Genomic DNA, 27,931 nt, shown 5'->3' with positions numbered 1-27,931 from the left:
AGCCTCTGCCTCCCTAGTGCTGGGGTTAAAATTGTGCACCACCACCTGGCAAGAACTATTATTATTATTAATTATTATTATTATTATTATTATTGATTTTCGAGACAGGGTTTCTCTGTAGTTTTTGGAGCCTGTCCTGGAACTAGCTCTTGTAGACCAGGCTGGTCTCGAACTCACAGAGATCCTCCTGCCTCTGCCTCCCAAGTGCTGGGATTAAAGGCGTGCACCACCACCGCCCGGCAAGAACTATTATTTTTTAATTTTTGGCTTAAATGAAGTACTTTGGAGCTCTTCTTTAGCATGTCTGAGGTACCAGCATCATGGCTCTTATGTTTTCTCCATCATTATTACGTAAACGGTTATCTGAACACATGGACAGCAGGACAACTACTGAAGTGACTACAAGTTTCAGCATGAATACACCAAGTAAAAGGATAGTTTGTATTATGGGTAGCAACAGAACAGGACAACTTTGGAGTTCATCGTAATACTCAGAATGGTGTACAATTTAAAACTCAAAAGCAGTTTATTCCAGAATTTTCCATTAACTTCCTCATATTGAGTTTTATATATAAATATAACGTTTTAAAGCAACACTTTGGATAAAGAGGCAGGCTACTGTTCTTGCTTATCCAGGAGTCGGGGGGGGGGGGGGTTGGGCTGAGTTAATGTTATTTGTTGTTGTTGTTTTAGGCTTGTTTGTTAGTTTTTTGAGACAGGGTTTTTCTGTAGCTTTGGAGCCTGTCCTGGAACTAGCTAGCTCTTGTAGACTTGGCTGGCCTCGAATTCACAGAGATCCGCCTACCTCTGTCTCCCAAGTGCTGGGACTAAAGGTATGCGCTACCACAGCCCAGCAGGCTGAGTTAATGTAATGGTTCAGACTGTTGAAAGTGAATCTGACCTCAGTTCAGAATCCCAGCATTCAATGTAAAAGCTAGGTGTTGGAAAAATGGAAACAGTAGAATTGCTTTGCTTGCTGGCCAGCTTTTCTACTTAATCCGCAAACTCCAGGTTCAGGTTCTGTGAAAAAAACACTGTCTCAAAAATTTAAAAAAAAAAAAATTAAGAGCCAGGTGTGGTCATGCCTTTAATCCCAGCACTTGGAAAGCAGAGGCAGGTGGATGGATCTCTTGGTTTGAGATCAGCCTGGTCTACAAAGCAAGTCCTAGGACAGCCAGGGCTACACAGAGATACCCTGTCTCGAAAGACAACAACAACAACAACAAAGAAAAGAAAAAAGAAAAGTGGGGACGAGAAAAAGGTTAAAAGCATTGGCTGATCTTCCAGGGGACCTGCATTCAATTCCTAGCACCCACGTGGCAATTTACAAATCCCAAAGATCCAACACCTTTTCTGGTCTCCAAGGCACCAGGCACAGCCGTGGTGCAGACATACATGCAAGCAAAACACCCACACATGTAAAATAAAAGTAAGTAATTAAAAAGTAAAAGCATGGTGGAGCACACCTTTAATCCCAACTCTCTCGGGGCATAGAAAGGTAGGTCTATCTCTAAGTTCAAAGATATGGTCGACACAGTGAGTTCAGGCCATCCAGGACAAAGTGAAACCCCCTGAGAACCCTGTCCTTTTTTTCTTTTTAAATAAAAAAAAGGGGGGGAGCTGCTAAATAAAGTGGAAAGTGACAGAGAAAAATACCTGACTTGACATTGAATTCTGCCTACACAAAAACATACACTGGAAGTCTTGGTTCTTGAGTAACTTGATTCTGAAACATAATTTTCAAGGCATTTTACTTTATATATTTATTTATTTTCATTTTTGCCACACAGGATTTCTCTGTGTAGTCCTGGCTGTCTTTGAACCCAGAGATCTGCCTGCTTCTGGCTCCCAAGTGCTAGGGTAAAATGCATGCACCACCACCAAGTCTCGAAACATCTTAACACAATAGAGTGTTGTGCTATTATTAACTTTATCATTATTAAGTTATGGATTCTAAAGGTCAACGTGTTTCAAACCCCAGGAATTATTCTTTTTTTTTTTTTTTTTTTTTTTTTTAAGTTTTTCGAGACAGGGTTTCTCTGTGGTTTTGGAGCCTGTCCTGGAACGAGCTCTTGTAGACCAGGCTGGTCTCGAACTCACAGAGATCCACCTGCCTCTGCCTCCCAAGTGCTGGGATTAAAGGCGTGCGCCACCACCGCCCGGCCCCCAGGAATTATTCTTTTATCTGCCCATACTATCTCAGTGCAATCTGTCCAATATCAGTCTTTCAAGCTGCCAGTACAGAGGTCATTAATTATTTGTTTGCTTTTACTATGTATGACAAGGTCTCCTAAATATTTCCAGTCCTAGATTTAACAGTCATTACTCAAGGTGTGCTGTTTCTTTGAGTGGAAAAATCAATATATTGCTTACCCTGTGACCTATTCTCTTGAAATTCTTTTTCTTTTGGGAGATGAAGGTATTTTGCTTGTTTGTATGTCTGTTCATCAAATACTTTCAGGGCTCACAGAGGCCAGAAGAGGGCATCAGATCCTCTGGAACCAGAGTTACACAATTGTTAGCCCCTACATGGGTGCTGGGAACCAAAAGCAGGTCCTATGCAAGAGCAATAAGTACCCTTAACCACTAAGCCATCTTTCTAGCAAGATTATTTCTCCTTTTTTGTTTGCTTGTTTTGTTTTTCAAGACAGGGTTTCTTTGTGTAGCCTTAGATATACTGGAACTGTCTCTGTAGACCAGGCCTCGAAATCACAGACATCTGCCTGCCTCTGCCTCCCAAGTACTGGGATTAATGATGTGCAACGTGGTATCCTCTATTCCAGAGTCACTACAAAACACACAGCTAACTAATAAAACAGCTTTTCATAAAGTTAACCTACCCCAATCTAATAAAATTATCACAAATTAAGGTGATAAACGACGTGCAAAACTCAGAGGAAAATGTTTTAATTTAGAAAAACAAGGTAAAACTCCTCTTTCGAGAGCCACCATGCCATCCAGACTGAGGAAGACCCCCAAAATTCTCACATATGAAACGACAGTCATAGTTATGGTGGTAAGCACCCAAGAGGCCAGGGTAATGCTGGTAACATACATCACTGTAAGATCAGCTCCAACAAGTACCAACTTTGAGAAAATAGGTGTGAGGCATTATCACTTAGAACCAGAGCCCAACTGTCAACTTAGATAAATTGTGGACATTGGTTAGAAAGTAAATGCTGCTAAAACCAGCCTGTAACTGCTCCCACCATTTACATAGTATAAATTACCATAAAGGTGTAGTTGAAGAGAAAGTTCCCTAAGTAGTCTGTTATCTTAAAGGCCAATGCTTCAGTATAAAAACAGATGAAAAAGACTAGTGGAGCCAGGCTGTGGTGACACACACCATTAATACCAGCACTTGGAAGGCAGACACAGGTGTATCTCTGTGAGTTCAAGGCCAGCCTGGTCTATAGAGTGAGTTACAGGATAGGCTCCAAAGCTACATAAAAACCCTGTCTCGAAAACAAAGGAAAAAAAAAAGATTAGGGGTACTGTAGGTGCCTGTGTCTTGGTGGTTAGAGACTGCAAAGAACAATTCATTAAATACTAACATTCTTTAAGGGAGGTGAAGATAGATGCCCTAATGGTACAGAAGAACTTTGGGTGATTGTCCAGGCAGAAAGAGGTCTCTGTCAATTCTAGAGTTTTGGAAGTTGCTTACAATGCAACTTAGGATTACTTAGGTAATATTATATCCTTCTGTAGTCTTTGATGGCATTGAAGAATATATAGCTATAGTCATAGTTTTCCTTAATTATGATGAAAGATAAAGTACATATAAATATTGTAACTGTAATTCTTACTTGATAACTGTTTTGTTACATGTAATTTTACTATGTTAAAGTTAAAACCTTCCTTTTTATTTGAACAGAAAGGGGGAGGTGATGTGGGATTCCCCTCTGTATGCTGTGAATACCATTTATTGGTTAATAAAGAAACTGGCTTGGCCTGATAGGGTAGAACAGAGCTAGGCGGGTAAAACTAAACTGAATACTGGGAAAAAGAATCAGCAAAGCCATGTAGTCTCGCCAGAGATAGGTGCCAGAACTTTACCCAGTAAGCAACAGCCTTGTGATGATACACAGATTACTAGAAATGGGTTAAATTAAGATGTAAGAGTTAGCCAAAAAGAAGTTAGAGATAATGGGCCAAGCAGTGATTTAATTAATGCAGTTTCTGTGTGGTTATTTTGGGGCTGAGCAGCTGGGAACAAACGGCTTCCTACAACAGGGGTCTGGAAGGATGTGTCAGTGGTTAAAAGTGGCTGTTCTTCTAAAGGTCCTGAGTTCAATTCCTAGCATATACATGGTGGTAACTCGTAACAGTCTAGTCCCATGGGATCAGATACCCTCTCCTGGTGCACAGACATACATGCAGACAAAACACCCATATACATAAATACAAAAATAAAATTAAAAAGGAAGAGAGGGCAAAGATAAATACATACATGCTTTTTCAAAAAACTGGACAAAAATTCTGGCACAAAAAACAGAATTGTAAAGGTAAAAATAAGATATCCAAAATTACTGTGTAAGCATTTAACTGCCCTTAGAAACGTCCCAATTCAAAACTCAGATATGCTTTGTTAAAAAAAAAATAATAAGGATCAAGCTTCAGCTTGCAAATAATCATCAAAAAAATTAAATCAGTATACACATTATTTCATTATTAAAGTCTAGTATAGGGCATTTGCTACTCTCCCAAAGAACCTGGGTTCTGTTCCCAGCACCCATGTCAAGGATGTTAGAAACTGCTTGTAACTCCAGCTCCAGGGAATCTGTCCTGTAAGGGCACTTGGGCACATATGCTGTACATTCAGAAATAACTAAAAATATATATTTACAAAAAGATGTAAATGTCTGGCATGATGTCTGTATAATCTAGACACCCAGAAGAGACAGGAAAAGTGACAACACTAATCGGCCAGACACAAATACAAGATAAAATGCCAGGTATGGTGGTGCATGCACTTGGGACACAAAGACAGACAGACAAAAGCTGAGATTTCTCTGTGTTCCAGGCCAGCCAGCCAGGGATATATAATTAGACCATTTTAAACAAGAAAAAGAAAAAAGAAAATATTAAGTCTGACTCCAAAAGTATTTAGTGTTCATTCTTTTCTTTTTTTCCTTTTGAATTAAACTGTACAGGAGTTTGCTGAATTATGCAGACTTTGTGCCTGATTAATTCTGTTGTGTAATGTTTAACTGATTTGCAAGATTTTTAATAATAAAGTTCAAAAATTAAAAAATCTGGGGTATCATTATATCTATCCCATAATATCTAGTAAAGACAACCTTTAAAATAAAAACAAAAAGCCGGGCAGTGGTGGCACACGCCTTTAATCCCAGCACTTGGGAGGCAGAGGCAGGCGGATCTCTGTGAGTTCGAGGCCAGCCTGGTCTACAAGAGCTAGTTCCAGGACAGGCTCCAAAACCACAGAGAAACCCTGTCTCGAAAAACCAAAAAAAAAAAAAAAAAAAAAAAAAGAACCAACATTTTCAATCTAAACCTTGATCAGAGCCTAATGACCAAAGAAATTTAAGTGTTGCTCAATTTGAATTAATTCTATTCAGCCATCGGTTTATATTAAAAATGGAGATATAGTGGGGTTTTTTTTTTTGTTTTTTTTGATTTTTGAGTCAGGGTTTCTCTGTAGCTTTTGGTTCCTGTCCTGGAACTAGCTCTTGTAGACCAGGCTGGCCTCAAACTCACAGAGATCCGCCTGCCTCTGCCTCCCGAGTGCTGGGATTAAAGGCGTGCGCCACCACCGCCCGGCTTAGTGGGGTTTTTTTGTTTTATTTTTTTAAAAAAGGATCTCTTTATATAATCTTGGCTGCCCTGGAACTTCCTAAATTAGGCTGGCCTCAAACTCAGAGATCCTCCTGAGATTAAAGGTATACAAAACCATACCTGGCCCTCTTTTGCATCTCTTTAAAAGAATTTTAAAAAATTAAGTAGGCAGGAGCTGGGCAGTAGTGGTACATGCCTTTAATCCCAGCACTTGGGAGGCAGAGGCAGATGGATCTCTGTGAGTTCGATACCAGCCTGGTCTACAAGAGCTAGTTCCAGGACAGGTTCCAAAGCTACAGAGAAATCCTGTCCTGAAAAACAAAACAAACAAACAAAATATTTAAGTAAGCAAGACTGGGAATATAGTTCAGTGACAAAGCACTTGTTTAGGAAGCCCTAAGTCCTGATCAGCAAGCAACACTACATAAATAAAATTTTAATAACAAAAATGATCATATCTAATAATTACTTGTTAAGCGAACAGTCAGCAACTGTATTTACTGAAGTTTCTTCAGTCATAGCACCAACAAGCATTTGGTATTACATTACTGTTTCTGGAAAAAACAAAACAAAACAAACATTTCCTGATTTACTAAGACTTGTTTATGGCTCTAATGGTCACCTATTACACAACTCTCATCTTACAAGGAGTAGCTCTTGCTGATCTTCAAAGCATGAAACCAGAGATGGCTTCAGTATGTAGACCTACAACTTAAAATAGAACAGATTTCAGGGACTCGAAATGAGAAGGGAGAGGAAGAACATAAAAATAAAATAAAATGGAAAAAATTCTTCACATAATTTACATTAAAAGTGCTGAATAACTTTTTTGTTTACTAACAGTGTTTACTAACACTGTTAAGTTTTACTAACAGTGTTCTAATATCTGCTACTGATAAGAATATCATATTCAGAATTACATATTGGTGGAGAGAGAGTCCCTCTGTTTGTTCCAGCTGCCCGCCAGCTTACACCTGAAATAATCACACAGAAACTGCATTAATTAAAACACTGTTTGGTCATTAGCTCTAGCCTTTTCTTGGCTAACTCTCACATCTTGATTTAACCCATTTTTAATAATCAGTGTATCAAGCCGGGCGGTGGTGGTGCACGCCTTTAATCCCAGCACTCAGGAGGCAGAGGCAGGCGGATCTCTGTGAGTTCGAGGCCAGTCTGGTCTACAAGAGCTAGTTCCAGGACAGGAACCAAAAAGCTACAGAGAAACCCTGTCTCGAAAAATCAATAATAATAATAATCATCATCATCATCATCATCATCGGTGTATCACCACAAAGTCGTGGCTTCCCGGGAAAAATTCAGCATGTCTGACCTGGCGCCTCCATGGTGGCTCTCTCACTCTGTTTTCTTCCTCCCAGCATTTAGTTCTGTCTTTTCCACCTACCTAAGCTCTGCCCTATCAGGCCAAGCAGTTTCTTTATCAATTAACCAATGAAAGCAACACATAAACAGAAGGACCTCTTATACCAATTACATAACCGCATTATTTATTTTTATGTGTGCTTGTACATGCACAGCATGCCAAATCAGAGGACAGCTTGCAGGAATAAGGTCTCTCCTATCACCATGTAGCTTCAGGGGATCAAACTTGAGTCATCAGAGTTGGTGACAAATGTCTTTACCTGCTAAGCCATTTTACCAATCCAACACAACTTATTTTTTATAAACAGATTTTGGTTTTTTATTTATTTATACAGTATCCTGGCTGTAAGCCAGAAGAGGGCACCAGATCTCATTACAGAGGCTTGTGAGCCACCATGTGGTTGCTGGGAATTGAACTCAGAACCTCTGGAAGAGCAGTCAGTACTCTTAACTGCTGAGCCATCTCTCCAGCCCTATAAACAGATTTTATACCATTAATCTGAAAACTAATTTTAACTCTTATGGATGCTATCTTCCTTCTTTCTCAAAGGCTTTACTTATTTCCTATACTAACAATAAATACCAAATATTAATAATGCTAGTTCACAGTATGAACACTGAATACACAAATAAAACATAAATTATGCTCAGGTCCCACTGTCCATCAGAGTAGGTGAGCTGCTGCAGTTAAGTTTCCATATGTAAAGTTTTTTACAGTTAGCAGGAATCAAAGTGAATACAGTGAAAAGGCAAAGGAGGAGATGTTTGAGAAAAAAAGACACTGATTGCAAATGCAAATACGGCTGTGGAAATTCTATTATCAAATAGATTACTTTGAGGCTGGAGAGATGGCTCAGTATTAAAAAGCACTGACTGCTCTTCCAAACGACCAAGATTCAATTCCCAGCACCCATAACTGGCTGTAATTCCAATTCTAGAGAACCTGATGCCCTCCTCCAGACTCTAAGAGCTAATAATATAAACCAACTAATTTCCAATATAATGTGCTGGTAATCTAGGTATTCCTTTTCTAACATCCCCAACAAAAACTTAAATTCAGCAGATTCTTAACACCATAATTTATTTAGCCTATATTTACTGAATGCCTACTATATGCCAAGTTCTAGGCATGTACTGTAATATAATGCAGTAGTCATTAGTGCTGTTAACAGCTAAGTTTATCTTCCTAGGCCTCAACAGGGAACCTATGTGGCAAGATGTAACCCTATACTGCTAGATGCAACCTGTAACTTAAGTCATACCGCATCAAAATTAACTTGTAGCAAGAGTAACTAAACTGCTAGTGCAGAAGCCTCCAGAAGGCTCTGACATTGCATATGGTAGCTGCTGTATTACTAAATAACACTGATTAGATATGCCTGACAACCTTAACTAAGAAATAATCTCCTGTGTTTTAAGCCTTTCTGAGCTTAAGGTTATTTGAGGTTTTTCAGCCCTTTTCTTTTTAAAGGCTTGTGAATCCCCACCCTTCCCTGAGCATGTATAAGCACTTTTACCAGTTGCTGGAAGAGGACTTTATGAAGCCCCACTCCTCCCTAAGGTTTTATATGCAGTAAGTGCTTGCTGGAGAATGGAGAGATATTTATTCGTCAGTGGTGTAGCCACTGGTAAGATGTCTATGCTCCTGTTACACTAAGCTCCCCAGGATGTGTACGTACGTACGTACACACATACATACATACATACAGAGAGACAGAGATACACACAGAAAGAGAGAGAGAGAGCGAGCGCAAGCGAGAGAGAGCGAGAGAGAGCGAGAGCGAGAGAGAGCGAGAGCGAGAGCGAGAGCGAGAGCGAGAGCGAGAGAGAGAGAGAGAGAGAGAGAGAGAGAGCAAGCTGAGGGGTGTGAGACTATCAATACAAAGGGCTGGAGAGATGGTTCAGTGGGAAGAGCACTATCTGTTCTTCCAGAGGATCTGGGTTCAATTCCCAGCATCCAAATACAGCATTTTTAAAAGAGACACATAAAATGCAAAATAATATGAATTGGGCATAGAAATAGGAAAAGGCAGAAACATTAATAGAATCAGAAATATTAATATATCAAAATGTACTTTTAAGTGTATTATTAGGGCTAGAGAGATGGATCAGAGGTTAAGAGAGCAATTGATATTCTTGGGGAGGATCCAGGTTCAGTTTCCAGCATTCAAATGGTAGTTCTATCTCTTCAGTTCCAGTGAATTCAATGCCTTATATTGGCTTCTACAGACTTCTACATGCATGTGGCACACATGCAGTCAAACAGTCAAAGACATAAATTAAAAATGAAATAATAAAAATAATAAGGGGGCTGGAGAGATGGCTTAGAGGTTAAGAGTACAGGCTGCTCTTCCAGAGGTTCCTGAGTTCAATTCCTAACAACCACATGGTGGCTCACAACTATCTATGAGACCTGGTGACCTCTTCTGATGTGCAGGCATACATGCAGGTAGAACACTGTATATACAATAAATAAATCTTAAAAAACTAATAATAATTAAAAAAAATAAAGTCAGGGGCACATGCTTTTAACTCCAGCACTAAAGAGACATGATCTATATAACAAGTTCTAGGTTAGCCTAGCTATATAATGAGGACTTGTCTCAGAAAAAGAGAGAGAGAGAGAGAGAGAGAGAGAGAGAGAGAGAGAGAGAGAGAGAGAGAGAGAGAGAGAGAAAGCCAGGTCTATGCAGCAAGTTCCAGAACAGCCAGGGGTATAGAAAGGAACCCTGTCTCGAAAAAACGAAACAACCAAAGGGGGAGGGGCATACAGAAGCAAAAAACTGCATTATCTGAGTCCCAAAGGTTTACAATTTCACCTCTCAACTAACAAGTACTTAATTTTAGATGACTATTCAGTGCAAGATTTCTAGCAGCTGATATAAAACCTGATCAGATAGTCTCACAACCACTATCAACAATAAAAATAATACTATTTTCTGATAAAGGTGATTATGTTGCTACAAGATATTCCTAAAGGTCACTTTTATGGGTTAGAAATTCGGCTCAGTTAAGAGAACTTGTTGCTCCTGTAAAAGACCCAGGTTCTGTTCCTAGCACCCACATGGGTTGCTCACAACCACTGTTAACTTACAGCTCCAGGTTATCTAATACCCTCTTCTGACCTCCTCAGGTTCCAGATCATGCAAGAAGGACACATACATATACATGTTAACAAAACACTTAAGTAAAAAATTCTTAAGAGTTCTGGAACTAGAGAAATAGCTCAGCAATTAAGATCACTGGCTGTCCTCCTGAGGACCCAGGTTTGATTCCTAGCACCCACACTGCAGCGCACAACCATCTGTAACTCCATTTCCAGAAAATCTGATGACCTCTTCAGGCCTCTGAGGCACCAGACATGGCAAAAACACTCATAAACATAAGATAAAAATAAAAAAATTTAAAGGTCCATTTTTTTTTTTGTTTGTTTTTTTGTTTTTTTCGAGACAGGGTTTCACTGTGGTTTTGGAGCCTGTCCTGGAACTAACTCTTGTAGACCAGGCTGGTCTCGAACTCACAGAGATCCGCCTGCCTCTGCCTCCCAAGTGCTGGGATTAAAGGCATGCACCACCACCGCCCGGCTAAAGGTCCATTTTAAAAGGAAACTACAGAAGTGGAGGTGTAGCTCAGTAGAAGAAGAGTTGCTTATATCTCTGAGAACCTGGATCTATCTCCAGCACACTACAGAAACAGAAAAATTAAAAAAGACATAATTCACAATATCCAAAATGAGTTTGAAAGGGCTGCTGCCTATAGCTATCTATATAGGGAGAGGTTAGAAGGTGACAACACACACCAGAGCACAATTTAGTACAGGTATCTTTTTTGTTTGTTTCCAAGACAAAGTTAGTCTGTTAAGCCCTGACTGTTCTGAAACTTAGAACAAGTTTGCCTTGAATTCTGAGATCCCCTGCCTTCCTAATGTTGGAATTAAAGTGGTGTATCACCACCATCCAGCTTATACAGGCACCTTATGTCAGGTTAGGCACACAGCTTTCTGTCTACTGGGGAACAGTTTAAGAGAATCCAAAACAATGATACTTAAATTGTTGCCAGAAGAGAGAAGTAACAGGAGAGCAACAGACAAGTGTTTTTTTCAAAAGCCAGTGTTTAAACTATCCTTCTGTCTCTCTACCAAAAGCACATGGACAGTGATTATTTCAAAAGCACAGAAACTAAAATTAGATAGAAATTTATGGAGTTTTCCATATTTTTATGGATTTGTATTGAGCTGTAAAGAAAAATTAAATCATGAATTTCACAGGAAAAGAGAAAATGAAAATATGTTGAGTGAGGTGACCCAGGTTCAGAAAGACAAATAACACGTTCTCTCTCACATACAGATCCTAGTTTCTAATTATGTGTTTAAATGAAAGAAAGGTGGGAGGCAATAGGACACATAAAATATGAAAGTGGAAGGGGGACTACTGGGAGCAGATGGAGTAAAATCAGCCAAAACTAAGTGTGTATAAAAAAATGCCATAAAGAGCTGGGCGGTGGTGGCGCACGCCATTAATCCCAGCACTCAGGAGGCAGGGGCAGGTGGATCTCTGTGAATTTGAGGCCAGCCTGGTCTACAAGAGCTAGTTCCAGGACAGGCTCCAAAGCTACAGAGAAACCCCATCTCGAAAAACAAAAAAAATAAATAAATAAATAAATAAATAAATGGCCATAAAGAAACCCATTACTTATAAGCTAATTCTTAAAATAGTATGTCACAGATCATACTGATGCCAGTGGAGTCCATAAGAGGGAACTGGACCTCCCTGAACTAAAAGAACGAGGCAATTGTGAGCCTCCCCCAACATGAGTACTGTGAATATGGAGCCTCTATGTAGTATAAGCAAGTACCCTTAACTACTGAGCCATTTCTTACATCCTTTTTGGAATGAAGCTTTTGTTTTGTTTTGCTTTTTGTTCCTTTTGAGACAGGGTTTCTCTGTGAACTCAACTGTTGAGTTGGCTGTCCTAGAATTCAACTCTATAGACCAGACTGGCCACAAACTCACAGAGATCCGGCTGTCACTGCCTCTTGAGTGCTGGGATTAAAACCGTGCGTCACCACCCAGCCTCTCCCATCCTTTTTCAGTAGTATTTAAAAGGAAAAAAAAAAAACCACATGGACAACATTAATGAAAATAAGAGATTTTCAGACTACAGTCTTTATTCAAATATTTCCATAGATCTCTACACTACAAAAAAAAATTATTGATCCACAACAATGGATTAATTAAAGCCTTTGTCCAATTCTTGGGTGGGTGAGTGGGAGGGAGGGAGGAAAAGCAAAGTTTATGGACATAGCTGAATATGGCAGCAAGAAATCTCAAAATATATTCACTGTCAAGTATCTCTAGAGCAGTTATCTATAATCTAAGTGACCTGCTTAAAGAAACTCAGGGTAATCATCTTCTTGAGGGCCCTAATGATGTCTTAAGACTAACGATAGATACTTAAGTTTAGTGCCCTACATTGTTAGGTCATCTATCCCCACCTCTCAATTTGCTGGACCACTTTTAAGTTCCCCTAGTGTCATTGCCATTTCAAGTTTACCCTTTTGATACCCTCAGATATCACAATATTTCACCCAACTCCCTCTACAATACTATTTTATAGCAATAACAACGTTTGACTGTCTTCTGTACTAAACAAAAAACATGTTTACCAGTATATCCTAAACCCAATTAATGTTTAAAGACAATTCAAATAATAAAAACTATTTTGATGGAAAATAAATTCTTAGGAATTTTCTATTTGTCGTTCTAGTAATAAAGGGCAGATTGGCAAATAGCGATCAATATAACATGGGTAAGGTAGCTAATTTAGAAAACTCTCAAGGCAGTTAAATTTTACCTAAAAGTAAGCTAAAAAGAAGACTCAGTGGTTAAAAACACATGCTGCTCTTCTAGAACCTGAGTTCCATTCCCAACACCCTTGTAAGGCATCTTACAACCACCTGTAATTTCTGCTAATGAGAATCAGGCATCTTCTTCTGGCCTCTGCAGGCACACATGCACACACCTGGCAAACATTAATACACACACAAATAAATAAAAACAATAGCCAACAGTGGTGTTGTACACCTTTAGTCCTTCCATTTCGGAAGTAGAAATCAGCGAATCTCTTGAGTTTGAGGCCTACAGAACAAGCTCCAGGATAAACAGGGCTACATAGAAACCCTGTGTCAAAAAGCCAAAATAAATAAATAAAAATAATAAGGAGCTGAAGATGACTCAGCTCTAGGGAGCATTTGCTGTTCATAGAGAGGACCCAGATTTGTTTCCTAGCACTGACACGGTAGCTCACAATCTTCTATAACTTCAGTTCTAAGGGATCAAATGCCCTCTTTTGACTTTTGATGGCACCAGGATGCATGTAGTGCATATACATACCATGCAGCCAAAAATACTCATTAACACTCACACTCATGCACAAATTTAGCCAGGTGATGGTGGCACCCCTTGAATCCCAGCACTTGGGAGGCAGAGGCAGACAGATCTCTATAACTTTGAGGCCAGTCTGGTCTACAGAGTTAGATCCAGACAGTCAGGCTACACAGAGAAAACTGTCTCAAAAAACAAAACAAACAAAATCACTCACACATAAAAATAAAAACATTTTTAATAAAAATAAATTTTTAAAAATTTTTTACCTACAACGTTTTGAAATAATAAAGTCTTCACAGAATATCTCACTTTGGGTATTATTTATTTTCCAAATTAAACTATTTATAAAAATTTGCACCTAGAGACTGAAAACATCTTATTAAATTCCAGGGTCAATGTTATCTATTAAAAACACTTAAGTAGGGGCTGGAGAGATGGCTCAGTGGTTAAGAGCATTGCCTGCTCTTCCAAAGGTCCTGAGTTCAATTCCCAGCAACCACATGGTGGCTCACAACCATCTGTAATGAGGTCTGGTGCCCTCTTCTGGCCTGCAGACATACACACAAACAGAATATTGTATACATAATAAATAAATAAATAAATATTAAAAAAAAACTTAAGTAGGGGCTGGAGAGATGGCTCAGAGGTTAAGAGCATTGCCTGCTCTTCCAAAGGTCCTGAGTTCAATTCCCAGCAACCACATGGTGACTCACAACCATCTGTAATGGGGTCTGGTGCCCTCTTCTGGCCTTCTCAGGCATACGCACAGACAGAATATTGTATACATAATAAATAAATAAATTTAAAAAAAAAAACACTTAATATAATCACATTATCTTCAGAATATCTTACCATTCCTACAGGGGAAAAAAAAAACTTTTATCTAGCTCATTTTAAAATAGGAAATCATGAAAGAATCACTATAAAGGAAACCAGATAAAATATCTCATTTTTTACTTCAATCTTAATTATTACTTGACCCATAAAGAAACAGTCTCCAAGGGACCCTTGGGTTGATTCACAAGGTAAGCAAAAGTATTCTAGTTAGGGGAAGGCTGACAGGAATAGGAAGTATATCAATCAAGATGAGGCGGGGGTAGGGCAAATACTTCAGGTGTTGTTTTGACTTTTGGTCCCTCCAATCTCCTCCCCTCCCCCATATCCCCTATCCCCCTCTAGACCCCCAAGCGCCCTTTGTTATTTTGAGATAGGGTTTCTCTATGTAGCCCTGCTAGCTGCTGTGCCACACATGCCTGGCAAACACAGTTTGATCCCTGGAACCCACAGAGGAAGAAGTGAACACATGTAACCATAATACTCCCCTACCCCCACATGCAATAAAACTTTTACAAAGAAATTAGAAATGAGAACTGGAGAGATTGCATAGAATGTAAAAGTGCTTTCTCTCCAACACAAGGACCTAAACGCTAGGGGGTGGGGTGGGGGGTGGCACGCCTGTAACATGAAGAGATGAAGGGGAGGAAAGGTGGAGACAGATACTGGGAGCTCACTAGCTAGTTAGCCTAGGTGAAATCTCAAGCTTCAGGTTTAGTGAGAGGAAATGTCTCATAAACTAGATAGCAAAACAGAAAATGCCTGATGAGTTCCGTCTACTGCATGGGCCTGTGCATCCATCCATTCATTATATATGCACACGTAGGCACACAAATGAAGAGTGGGAAGAGGCAAAGACAGAGGGAGGGAAAGATAAAAAAAGAAGGAAGAGAGGGGTGAAAGAGAAAGGGGAAGAAAGGAAATTAGAAATGATTTCCAGGGCTGGAGAGATGGCTCAGAGGTTAGGAGCACTGACTGCTCTTCCAGAGGTCCCGAGTTCAATTCCCAGCAACCACATGGTGGCTTACAGCCATCTATAATGAGACCCGGCGCCCCCTTCTAGCTTTCAGGCACATGTGGAAGGAATGCTATACACATAATAAAAATAAATATTTAAAATAAAAAAAAAAAAAGAAATGATTTCCAAAATGAAAACTTAAATGATGACTAAACAAAGCAAACACAGATGAAAACCAAGTTACTAGAAAAAAAAAAAAGAAAGAAAGGGGGGGGGCTGGAGAGATGGCTCAGAGGTTAAGAGCATTGCTCTTCCAAAGGTCCTGAGTTCGATTCCCAGCAACCACATGGCGGCTCACAACCATCTGTAATGAGGTCTGGTGCCCTCTTCTGGCCTGCAGGTATACACACAGACAGAATATTGTATACATAATAAATAAATCAATATTTTAAAAAAAGTTTCTATCTGGAAAATAGAAGTGGAAGGAGTCTAAGCAATATAATGACAAAAGACCATCAGATGGGGGTAATATGAATAAAAAGGGCAAGATTTAAAATTTGCCAATCTGGGGCTGGAGAGATGGCTCAGAGGTTAAGAGCATTGGCTGCTCTTCCAAAGGTTCTGAGTTCAATTCTCAGCAACCACATGGTGGCTCACAACCATCTATAATGAGGTCTGGTGCCCTCTTCTGGCCTGCAGGCATACACACAGACAGAATATTGTATACATAATAAATAAAATTAAATAAATAAATAAATAAATAAATAAATAAAATTGACAATCCTCCACAATATGGCCCAACTCTATCAATTCCTGGAAAAGTCTTAATATCTCAAATAAAATATTCAAACCCATACGTATAAATAATCAAGTAAACAACTAAGTGGGAAAAAAGACAGAAATCTTCCTTATAGAAGAATTCTGCCTCGTGGTGGTGGCATAGGCCTTTAATCCCAGCACTCTGAAAGTAAAGGCAGATGGATCTTTGTTCCCAGCCTGCCTGGTCTACAGACAGAGTTCCAGGACAGCCAGGGCTACACAGAGAAACTATATTGAAAAATTAAAAAAAAAAAAAATTTGAATGTTAGCAAATATCCCTCTTCCCAGGTAGAGTTCATCCTCTCTTTCCATTATGTGAGGATAGAAAAAGGTGAATAGGGGCAAGGTGACACATACTTGTAGTCTCAGCACTTGGGTGGCTGATACTGAAGGATCACAAGCTTGAAGGCAACATGGGATACAAACAAATCCCAGATAAGTATAGGTTATATAGCCAGAGCAGTTTCAAAAATCAAAATGAGTCAAGCAGTGGTAGGTGGCACAAGCCTTTAATACCAGCACTCTGGAGGCAGAAGCAGGCAAATCTCTCTGAGATCAAGGCCAGCCTGGTCTACAGAACGAGTTCCAGAATCCTGGTCTCAAAAACAAAACAAATTAAAAAAAAAAACCTCAAACTTTAAAAATTCAATATCTTTAAATATCTGAAGTATCGCCGGGCAGTGGTGGCACACACCTTTAATCCCAGCACTCGGGAGGCAGAGGCAGGTGGATCTCTGGGAGTTCGAGGCCAGCCTAGTCTACAAGAGCTAGTTCCAGGCCAGGCTCCAAAGCTACAAAGAAACCCTGTCTCGAAAAACCAAAAAAAAAAAAAAAAAAAAAAAAATCCGAAGTATCTAAAACTTCAAAATATCTTAACTGTAGGCTCCTATAAAATATAAAAATTAAAAAATAAGTTGCATACTTTCTTACTCAAAGAGGTCAGAACAAGGGCAGTTACATTCAAATCAAAGCAAAACCAAAGCCCAACAGTGTAAAGAGTCAGTGCTTAATGTCTGGGACCCACTCAGGATCCTCTGAACCTGAACTTCAAAGTAACTTGGCAGCAGCACTTGCTCAGCTCGGTCATCCACAGCACAGTTTTTCTTATAGGCTCAGACTAGGTACCTCTACAGTCTGAGCTTTCCTGGTCATCTCACAGTACAGCATCTCCAAAACACTGGCATATTCACTGTAACTGTGTTGCACTTTCACCAATACCCTCTTCTAGGTTCTTGTCAGGGACTAACTCTGCCACATAGTAGACAAGCCTCAACTTCTCTCCATGACCCCTTTAATCCAGGATATTCTATAGCAACTGAGGCTGCACCTAGCTCCAGCTATGGCTGAGTGACAGATCTGCCAGCAGCAGAGACTAACACTAAGCCCAATATGACATTAGTACCCTGGGCGACCAGCCAGCAACCAAGTAGTAAACTCCATTGTGAAAAGGGCAATGCTTTGTCCTTACTGGAATACTTACTTTGGTTTTAGATTTGTCTTTTCTGCACATGTTTCTGCCAAAACTACCATCCATGAATTTACAGAATTTCACTACCCTCGTGGTATTCTATATAGCATTGCTTCTGACCAAGAAGCTCACCTCAAGCCAGAGAAGTTTGACATCGGGCGTATGCTCATGTAATTCACTGCTTCTTACCATGTTTTTCACCATCCTGAACAGCTGACCTGGTAAAACAGTAGAATGGCCTTGTTTTGTTTTGTTTTGTTTTGTTTTTCGAGACAGGGTTTCTCTGTGCAATAGTACTGGCTGTCCTGGAACTAACTCTGTAGACCAGGTTAGCCTTGTCATTGAGCCCTGTCTGCCTCTGTCTCCTCAGTACTGGGATTAAAGGCATGTGCCACTTCGGCCCAGCTTAGAATGACCCTTTAAAGATACACTACAGGGCCAGGGTTCTCCTGAAGACAATATATGCTTAGAATCAACATCTAATATATGGCTAATATTTTTCTCAAAGTTAGGATTCATGAGTCTAGGAATCAAAGGGTGGATCTATGATGGCTAATCTTGGTAATCAACTTAATTACATCTGAAATCAACTAAAACACAAGTATGCTTAGGAGTGTTTTCCCGATTTGATCATTTGAAGTGGGAAGATCCATTATAAATCTAGAACACACCTTCTTGCGGCAGCCTGTAGGCGATCACATAAAAGGACACAGAAGAAGAAAGTTTTTGCTTTTTACCTTGGAAGAAAAAGCTTTTGCTTTTTGCCTGCTTGCTCACTGCAACTTCATCTATCCTGTTTTAGAAGGATTCCTTCACTGGCATTAAAACCTATTCTTCAAGGATTCCAACACAGACTCAAAACCAGCAGCTTTCTAGGAATCCTGGACTCCAGTACAGGCTGGAACTACTTGTGACATCTAGTCTTATGAACTACTTGAACCACCACTTGTAAGCTACTCAATAACAAATGTTAATTACATTCTTCTGGTAGATGATGCAGAACATGGAAGAACCTCTTTATTCCTAGGAAAGGAAGCATATGAAACAGTACTGTTCAACTTTACTGAAAACCCACATTCTTCAAAAATAAATAAAGCAAATTAAAATTTTAACAACTTGTTAATGTAGTGCATATCTTTAATCCCAGCACTTGAGAGGCAGAGATAGATGTCTTTGAGTTCAAGAACAAACTGGTATACATGGTGAGTTCTAGGCCAGCTAAAGCTATACAGTGAAGACCTGTTCCAAAAAAATAAAATAAAGTAAAATAAAACAAAACAGAAACATATTTGTGGGTACATATCCAAAAGAAATAAAAGCAGAGTCTTGAAGTATTTGCATAAATATATTCATAGTTGCACTAATCACAAGAGCAAGAGGTGGAAACAAGTCAGGGCATAGTAGTAGTTCATGCCTTTAATCCCAGCATTCAGGAGGTAGAGGCAGGCAGATCTCTGAGTTCAAGGCCAATCTGGTCTACAGAGTTCTAGGACAGTCAGGGGTACACAGTGAATCCCTGTCTCATAAAACAAAAAAAGGAAGGAAGGAAGGAAGGAAGGAAGGAAGGAAGGAAGGAAGGAAGGAAGGAAGGAAGGAAGGAAGGAAGGGAGAGAAAAAAGAAATCACATTATACTGTACAACATGAATAAACCCCAAGGATATCATGCCAAGTGATAAAAAGACAAATATTGTTGTAAATAGGAGCGTGGGCTGCTTTTCGTCCCGGCAAGCTTTACACCCAAAATAATTACACAGAAATTGTATTCATTTAAACACTGCTTGGCCCATTAGTTTTAAAATCTTATTGGCTAACTCTCACATCTTGATTAACCCATTTTTAATAATCTGTGTAGCACCACGAGGTGGCGGCTTACCGGGATGAGTCTAGCCTATGTCAGTATCGGGTCGGAGAATCATGGCGTCTGCTTGACTCTGCTTTCTTTCTCCCAGCATCCTGTTTTGTCTACTCTGCCTACCTAACTTTCTGCCCTATCAAAAAGCCAAGGCAGTTTCTTTATTAACCAATGAAAGTAACACATAGACAGATGACCCTCCTATATCAAAATATAGGATGATTTCTACTTATACAGAAGTAACTTAAGTATCAGATTCACAGAAAAGCAAGGAAAATAATGAAAAAGGAGTATATTAAATGAAAAACTTGGAAGACGAAAAATTCTAAATGTGTTTTACTAAAATGAATTGACTTAAACTAACAAACTGCATACTTTAAAATGTTTGCAATGTGGTGAAAGAAAGACAGTAAAAAATGGAAGTGAGAGCAAAATAACTATTAGACTAGGAGCCAGCAGGATGACTCAATGGATCTCAGTTTGATCTGGAAGACCTGTATGATAGGAGATAAGAGACTCCTCTGACCTCCACAAGCATACCATGGCACATGTGCCCCCACACACAAACAAATGTAATTTAAAATTTAAGCTTTAAAATGGCTACAAGGATCAATCTGTTTTGCCAATGAGAGAAAATAAAATACTTTTTGTGTAGCGACACAAGCATACAATCCCAGCACTTGAGAGGTGAAGATAGGAGAATCAGAGACTGAAGGTCATCCTTGGCTACCCTGGCATAAAAGAAACTGAAAGCCAAGCAGTGGTGGAACACACTTTAATCCCAGCACTCAAGAGGCAGAGACAAGCTGATCTCTGTGAGTTCGAGGCCAGTCTGGTCTACATAGTGATTTCCAGGATAGGCTCCAGACTACAGAGAAACCCTGCCTACAAATAAATAAGTATCTAAATAGACAGATAGACAGACAGACAGACAGATAGATAAGAGAGACTGGGAAGGAGGGAAGAAAAGAAAAAAGAACTTAAAAAAGATTTTCTATGATTGCACTATCCCATATTCCCAACAGTAATGTATGAAAGATCTTGCTTTCTGTCAACATTTGATTAATTTTTCTACATACATCTTAATTTAAGCTATTCTAATGATTATATAGCAATATCTTATTGTGCTTTCAATTTACATTTCTCTAACATCTACTGATATCAAACATCTTTTCATTTGCCTATTTGCCATCTGTGTATTCTTCTTCAATGAAATGTCTGTCTTTTACTTGTTTTCTAAATGTATTAGTCTTACTGTACAGTTCAGTTTCTTATACATTGGCTTTTGTCAAATATATCTTGCAGAGGGCAGTCGTTCTCAAACTTCCTAATGCCGTGACCCTTGAATACAGTTGTGGTGACCCCCAACCATAAAATTTTTGTTGTTGCTACTTCATAACTAGAACTTTGCTACTGTTATAAATCATAAATATCTGAATTTTCAGATGTGAAAGGATAATTCAACAACCCCCAAAGGGGCCACAACTCACAGGTTGAGAACTGCTGTTCCCCGGGGTTAGAGAAAGGTATCTATCAGTGGATAAAAGCACTTGCCAGACAAGCCTGACAATCTTAAGTATAACCCCTGGAAGAACAGCCAGTGCTCTTGACCCTGGAGAGGAATAGGGAGAGGGAGAGAGAGATATGACTCAGAGGTTAAAAGCACTGGCTGTTCTTCCAGAGGACCCAGGTTCAATTCTAGGGAATCTGGTACCTTCACACGGACAATACATGTAAGCAAAATATCAATGTACATAAAATACAAATAAATAATTTTAAATACCACCCAAACAAAATGAAACTCCCAAGTCTGGCTAGGATGTAGCTGAATTGGTAGTGTTTGTCTAACATACACAAAATCCTAAGTAGGATCCCTAGCACTGAATAAAACCATGTATCTGCATACCTAGCAGTCAGGAAGAAAAAACAGTAAGTTTAGAAACTTAAGGTCATTCCTGTCCACATAGCAAATTTAAGTCCAGCCTAGCCTATGTAAAAGCCTGTCTCAAAAATAAAATAATAATAAAAGAAAACTCCCCTAGTACTTAAACAATCAGTAGGGTTTTTTTTTGTGTTTTTTTGTTTTTCGAGACAGGGTTTCTCTGTGGTTTTGGAGCCTGTCCTGGAACTAGCTCTTGTAGACCAGGCTGGTCTCGAACTCACAGAGATCCGCCTGCCTCTGCCTCCCGAGTGCTGGGATTAAAGGCGTGCGCCACCACCGCCCGGCTAACAATCAGTAGTTTAATTGTAAACTTTTCTCCCATTTCTAAACATGTGGGATCTTTCTTTTTAAACTTGATCCAAAACACCTGCTGAAGTGGTAGGATTAGGTATGTGCCATCATAACCTGCTTTTTCAGTACTCTTTGAATAGCCTAAATTAACACTTGGGGCTATTGATAAGACAAAATAACCCAAAATGAGAAACTGGATACCTACAGGAAATCCTCCAGGGGCAAAAATGATTTAGGGAACTAAATGTGGCTCAGAATCAGCAGTTTCATGATCACTGAAGCACTGTTTTTAAAATTAGATTCTTAGAAGTTGGGCAGTGGTAGTGGTGCATACCTTCAGTCCCAATATTTGGGAGACAGACACAGGTGGATCTCTTGAGTTAGAGGCCAACCAGGTCTACAGAGTGAGTTCCAGGACAGCCAAGGCTACACAGAGAAACCGTCTCCAGAACGGAATTCTTGGGCTTAGAGGGTGGCTCAGAAGAAGAGCCCTTGTACCTAGCATTTAGCTAGGTTCAATCTCTAGCACCAGAAAATAAAGAAAAATAAATGAATGAATAAAGACGCTCACTGGGTTCCTGAGTCATATCAACAAATACAAACTAAAACAAGGCCAAAAAACTCTCCATTTTCACTGGCTCCTCACACAAAATCTGACATGACAATGTTCTTAGCAAGAAACCAAAGGGTATAGAAATTTTCAGATTACTTTAACATACACAATTGAGGCTTCTATTATAAAAACCCAAATATTTTGTTGCTGCATAAAGGAGGATTCTTCCTCTTTTAGAATATCTATGAAATGGAGGAAAAGTAGGATGTAGAGACATAGCTCAGCTGGTAAAGTACTTGCCTAGAGTGCAGTTCTATTTTCAATACTCAGGACAGCATAAAACCTGGTTGATGACGTATTAACTAATCCAGGCAGTCACATAATGAAGATTTATAGGATCAGAAGTTCAAGTCATTATTGGATACAGCCTGGGCTACATGAGACTCTTTCAAAAATAAATAAATGGATAAATAATTTTTTGGCTTGCTCATTTTGTTGTTGTGTTTTGAGACAGACTGCCAACAAATTCCTGCCATAGGCTCTCTCCCAAATCTGGGATTTACACTAAACCTACCTAGCTTAAGATTTATTTTCATTTTATGCATATGAAACTTTTACCTTCATGTGTATCTGTGACTAATGCCCACAGAACCCAAAAGAGGGCATCATATCCCTTAGAATAGGAATTACAGACAGTTGCTATCCTCTATGGGTGCTGGGAATCAAACCCAGGTCCTCTGGAAGAACAGTCAATATTCTTAAACCTTGAGCCATCTCCAGCACTTAAGATTTTATGTGTTATTTTATACAATACGTTTTACTAAAATGGAAAACAATACAGTATAGACAATAAGACAGTATTTCATGATGGAAAGGATCTCACTATGTAGCCTTGAATTCAAAGATTCATCTGCCTCTGCCTCAAAAATGCTGGGATTAAAGGAATGCATCATCACACATGACAATTGATTCTTAATTTCTATTTCAAGGGAGTGAATAGATGACTCAGCAGGTAACAGAGCTGGCTGCTCTTCCAGAGAACCTAGTCAGATTCCTAGTATCCACATGACAGCTCACAATCATCTATAATGCCAGTTCTAGCAGGCCTGATGTCCTAATCTGGCACCAAGTACGCACAAGGCATAAATGTAGTACACAAACATACATACATGCAGTCAAATACCCATGCACATAAAAAAATTTAATAAGGTAAAATTCTACCTCATTGACTGTGTCAAGTACTGTTCCCCAGGGAGCAATTTACCCAGCTGAAAACAAGAAGTCTATAAAATAAAGAAGGCCCTGGTTCTAGCAATTCCCTTAGCAGCATTCATTTGACCTTCAGCAAGTTATTTAACCTCGCTAAGCCTCTCTTTTCTTTCAGGAAGGATTAAATAAGATAATGTGTAAAATACTCAACACAGTGGCTGGTACATACCAGTCCTCAGCAAAGAAGCCATTAAGTGCATCACCTCTATAACTGGGGTAGAAGCCTGTATCCTGGACTAAGGAGGTAGAAGTAGGAAGGTCAGGTGTTCTAAAGTCACTTTGAACTACAAAGCAAGTCATTGTCTCAATTAAGACAAAATGTAAAAAATAATCTCTAAAACCTCAAAGAGGACTCTTGGTCAGAAGGAAAAATGGTTAATTCTTGTACTCTGCATTTTGTTGTTGTTTTGGTTTGGTTTATTTTTTTAAAATATTTATTATGTATACAGTGTTCTGCCTGCATGTATTCCTGCATGACAGATGGTTGTGAGCCACCATGGGAATTGAACTCAGGACCTCTGAACCATCTCTCCAGTCGTTTTGTTTTTAAGACAGTGTCTATGTAGCCCTGGTTGTCCTGGATCTATGTAGACCTGGGTGGCCTTGAACTCATTCCCAAATGCTGAGATTAAAGGCTTTATGCCACCATGCCAGGCTCTGTACTCTATTTTAACCTCACGTTTATAATACCTTTAAAATGTTTTTTTTTTTTTTTTTTTTTTTTTTTTTTTGGTTTTTCGAGACAGGGTTTCTCTGTGGTTTTGGAACCTGTCCTGGAACTAGCTCTTGTAGACCAGGCTGGTCTCGAACTCACAGAGATCCGCCTGCCTCTGCCTCCCAAGTGCTGGGATTAAAGGCATGCGCCACCACCGTCCGGCAATGTTTTTAATTACTCTATTGTACTAAGGGACTTCTTGGTGTTTAATGTAATACATCACAGAAAACTGCCACTAACTAAATCCGCAGGGGAGTAAGTCATAACCTAATAATATCACAAAGAAATACACAAGCTATCCAATTTCATGAGCGTGTATAAGGTGCTCTTAACTGGCTTTCCCAATAGCCAAAATGGTGAAACAACATAATCCAATGACTTTGTCTCAGGGGACTTTTAGCAACACATACATTTTTCACTATCACAAATGAGGGTATGCACTACTACTAGTATCTAGTGGGTACAGAACAGGAATGCTGTAACGTTTACTGCACAGGAAAAACCCTGCACAGCCAACAATTGCCCTAAAGGTACCAGAGACAAAAAATTCTGTAAGCCAGAGTTCTGCTAAACTACTGAAGAACAAAGTTCTTCATTACAGGATAAATTCTCCCAGGTAATAAATCAAAATCTTTTATTACTGGCAGACCACTAGCTTAACAAATGCAGCCACTGTTGAAATTCTAGTGCTGAGAACATTTAACATGTTTGTATTACCTACTCAGTGCATTTTAATATTTTTAAGGCATTTATTATCAAATCTTATAAGTTCACTGATTTCAAGAGATTACATTTTACCATTCTTTATTATTTTCAAGTGATACTAGAAAACTCATTTATAAATTGCTACTAAAGTAAAGCATCTTGATAAGCACTTTTATTTTAGGTACTAAATAAATCTAATATTTTTCACATTTCAACTAACAAACCTTGTTCCATACATTTTGAACAAGTTAATTAAAATCCCTAAAAAAATGACTTTATTATTACATTGTCTCTAATCAAGAAAGCAAAATAATTGTAAATAGTAATTTACAACTAGGTAACTTTATAAGAAAGCCTGAAAAGTTAATAATTTTCTATTCTCTCTTGCAGTATATTTTAGGATACCTCATAAGAAAAATCAACCATTGGTTAAAAACCTTAAAAATGTTTTATCTATTATTTTTGTGACGAAAAAAAGGGACATAAGCCTACTGTGCTGACAAAGGATTCAAATCCCAGCACTTGGGAAAGAAGAAAGATCTACGAGTTCCAGGACAGCCAAGGGCTCCATAGAGAAACACTGTCAAAAAAAAGGGGGGGGGGCTATATTTACAAATTGGCATTAGTTTTGGTTTGGTTTTTCAGGACACATTTTCTCTGTGTAGACCAGGCTGACCTTGAACTTGGAGGTCTGCCTACTTCTGCCGCCAGGGTGCTGGTATTAAAGCAGGCTTCACCACTGACGGCCAGGGTAGTGGTTTTTTTTTTCTTAATATAGTAGTACTGTTAAAATCTTCTGCACTTTTAAAGATGTTTGTTATTTCCATTACATAACACTTCTGTTTTAATACTTAGTACTTACTGTCTACTTAATGATGTGCTACATAATAAAAACGTATTCAGATAAAGTTGTTTTTTTTTTAAATTGTGTTTTGTTGTTTTTGAGACAGGGTTTCTCTAAATAGCCCTGGCTGTGTTGGAATTCACAACTGTAGACCAGGAAGGGCTCAAATTCAGAGATCCACCTGCCTGTGATAAAAAATTCTTAAGGAGAGTAAACTCTTCATTCCTTCTCCCAAAACAAAATAAAGGGAGGAAAAGACCACAGTAAAAGGATGTTTTTAAGTAAAATAAATTATTTCACTTCTTTCGAACAAAAGTATTTCTGACCGGTATAACTTTTCCATTCACTTCAAAATCACTGTCCCATCTAGAATTTTAATCCAAACCTGCTAGCTCATGGTCTAATAATAAACATAATTATACAATCTGTACCAGCCCTTGTCGACCTTTTCCTTAAGAAGCCATAATGGTGATTTGACACCTCAAACTCACAGAAATCTATTTCATCTATCTCTCAGCGCTTGGTTGGAGGAGTGCGGGGAAGGGGGGGGGGCGGCTACAGGTTGAGGAGGGGTAAGATCGCCCGGACCCAAGCAAGGCACACGCTTGGCGTTGGACCGCAAGGGTAACTACCGGTTCATTTCTCTTTAAATCTGGCAGCACGTGGGGCGGCATTGTGAAGCCACCAACCCGCCTCCTCCCTCCCCCCCCCCACTCCGCACACGTACACCTCCAGCGCGCATGCTCCCCTCACACAGTCCTAGCAGAGTAGGAGCCAACCCCCTAAAAAGTCAACCTGGAAGCCGCAAACGGCCGGAGGCCGGGACAATGGGGGAGGGGGACAGAGACTCCACGGGGGAGGCACTCAGCCGCCGCCCCTGGCCAGAACCTGAGGCAGGCCACAGCCCCGTGGCTGCGGGCCTGCGCGGGAGCAGGAGCCGCGCCGAGCACAAAGCCCCGGCCGGCCAGCGAGCGGCTCTCTCGGGACCCGCGCCCACCCTCCCCCAGACGGGCGGCGCAGCCCCGAGCTCGTGCCAGGCGGAGGCAGGCGAAGCGGAGTCGCGCACCCCGCCGAGCCCTCGGCGCCCCGCGCCAGCACCCTGGCCACCCGGCCGTCGCTTTTGTTGTCCGCCCTAACTCCGCGGACCCCGCGCCGCGGGCCAGAAGTTTGGCGCGCCTCCCCTCTCCGGGACTTGGACTCGCAGCGGCGCGGGGCCCGCACGCTCCCCGGGGTCCCTGAGGTTCCGCCGCACCTGAGCCCGGGATCCGCCCCTCGGGGAGGGTCGGCCCGGCCGGGACCCACGCCCCTCCCCCGCAACGCCCCAGCTCCGTGGGGGAGGGGGCAGCCGCCCTGGGCGCCCGGCCCGTCCGAGGGCGAGGCTGGGGCGCGTCCCCGCCCCCAACACCCTCCGGAGCCGGGCCAGCAGTGTCGCCGGCCGGCCGGCCGAGACTCGCGGGCTCCCACCCTCGCGGCCTCCGAGCGGGTGAAGGGAGGCGAGGGGCTCGTCAGCCCGCGATCGCGGCCCGGCGCCCCACCGCTCACCTGCCAGCTGTCTTCGCAGTAGCAGCGCCGACTGCAGCTCCGTCATCCTCCCCGCCAAGAGCCCGGGCTGCCGCCGGGGCTTCGAGGAACTGCGGACAAGCTCTGACGGCGGCTGGGGCTAGGTGTGTTGAGGAACCCGGGCCCCGCGACTGGAGCGCCGAAGCCGCGGGAGGCCGGTCTGGGGCGACCGGAGAAGCACCTAGCTGCCGATGCGAGTCGGCTCCGCTCCGCTTTCCTCTCAGCGCCTCACGCCCGGAAGGGGAGGGTACCCGGGCCGCCGCGGCGCGCACTGGGACTTCGCTCGCCCGCTTCCCTCCTCAGCCCGCCCGTCGGCCCCACCGGTGCCTTCCCCCGCCACTGCCTCACTGCGCGAAGGGCCGCTCCGCGCAAGCGCGCTGAGCCTACCTACTTTGGAAGCCGCACGCCTGCTAGCCCGACCCCTCGGCCCTGCTGCCCCGCCTCCGGCGGCGGAACCCCGCCCATCGCGCGCCGTGGGCTCAGCCCGGCCATCTTGGGAAGGTCCACGCCCGCCTGACTGCGGAAGCCTCGGCTGGTAGACGCCCCGCGGACGCCATG

At 41.0% G+C, this 27,931-nt stretch overlaps 1 protein-coding gene across 2 annotated transcripts in view; it reads right to left on the bottom strand.

The window, feature by feature from the left end:
• Ube2g1 (ubiquitin conjugating enzyme E2 G1) overlaps nt 1–27,731 on the bottom strand; it is a 73,905-nt gene extending 46,174 nt beyond the window's left edge. For both annotated transcript variants that reach the window (XR_009057417.1, XM_057775497.1), the window contains exon 1: nt 27,356–27,731. Coding sequence is in view for 1 of the 2 variants with exons in the window: in XM_057775497.1 (XP_057631480.1) it covers nt 27,356–27,401 (46 nt within the window). In the remaining variant the exon portion in view is untranslated. The remainder of the gene's footprint in view (nt 1–27,355) is intronic.
• Nucleotides 27,732–27,931: the final 200 nt, after the last annotated feature.

The sequence above is a fragment of the Chionomys nivalis genome, chromosome 7 (genome assembly GCF_950005125.1).
Source record: "Chionomys nivalis chromosome 7, mChiNiv1.1, whole genome shotgun sequence".
Taxonomy (NCBI): Eukaryota; Metazoa; Chordata; class Mammalia; order Rodentia; family Cricetidae; genus Chionomys; species Chionomys nivalis.
This window is presented reverse-complemented; position numbering and strand designations above follow the sequence as displayed.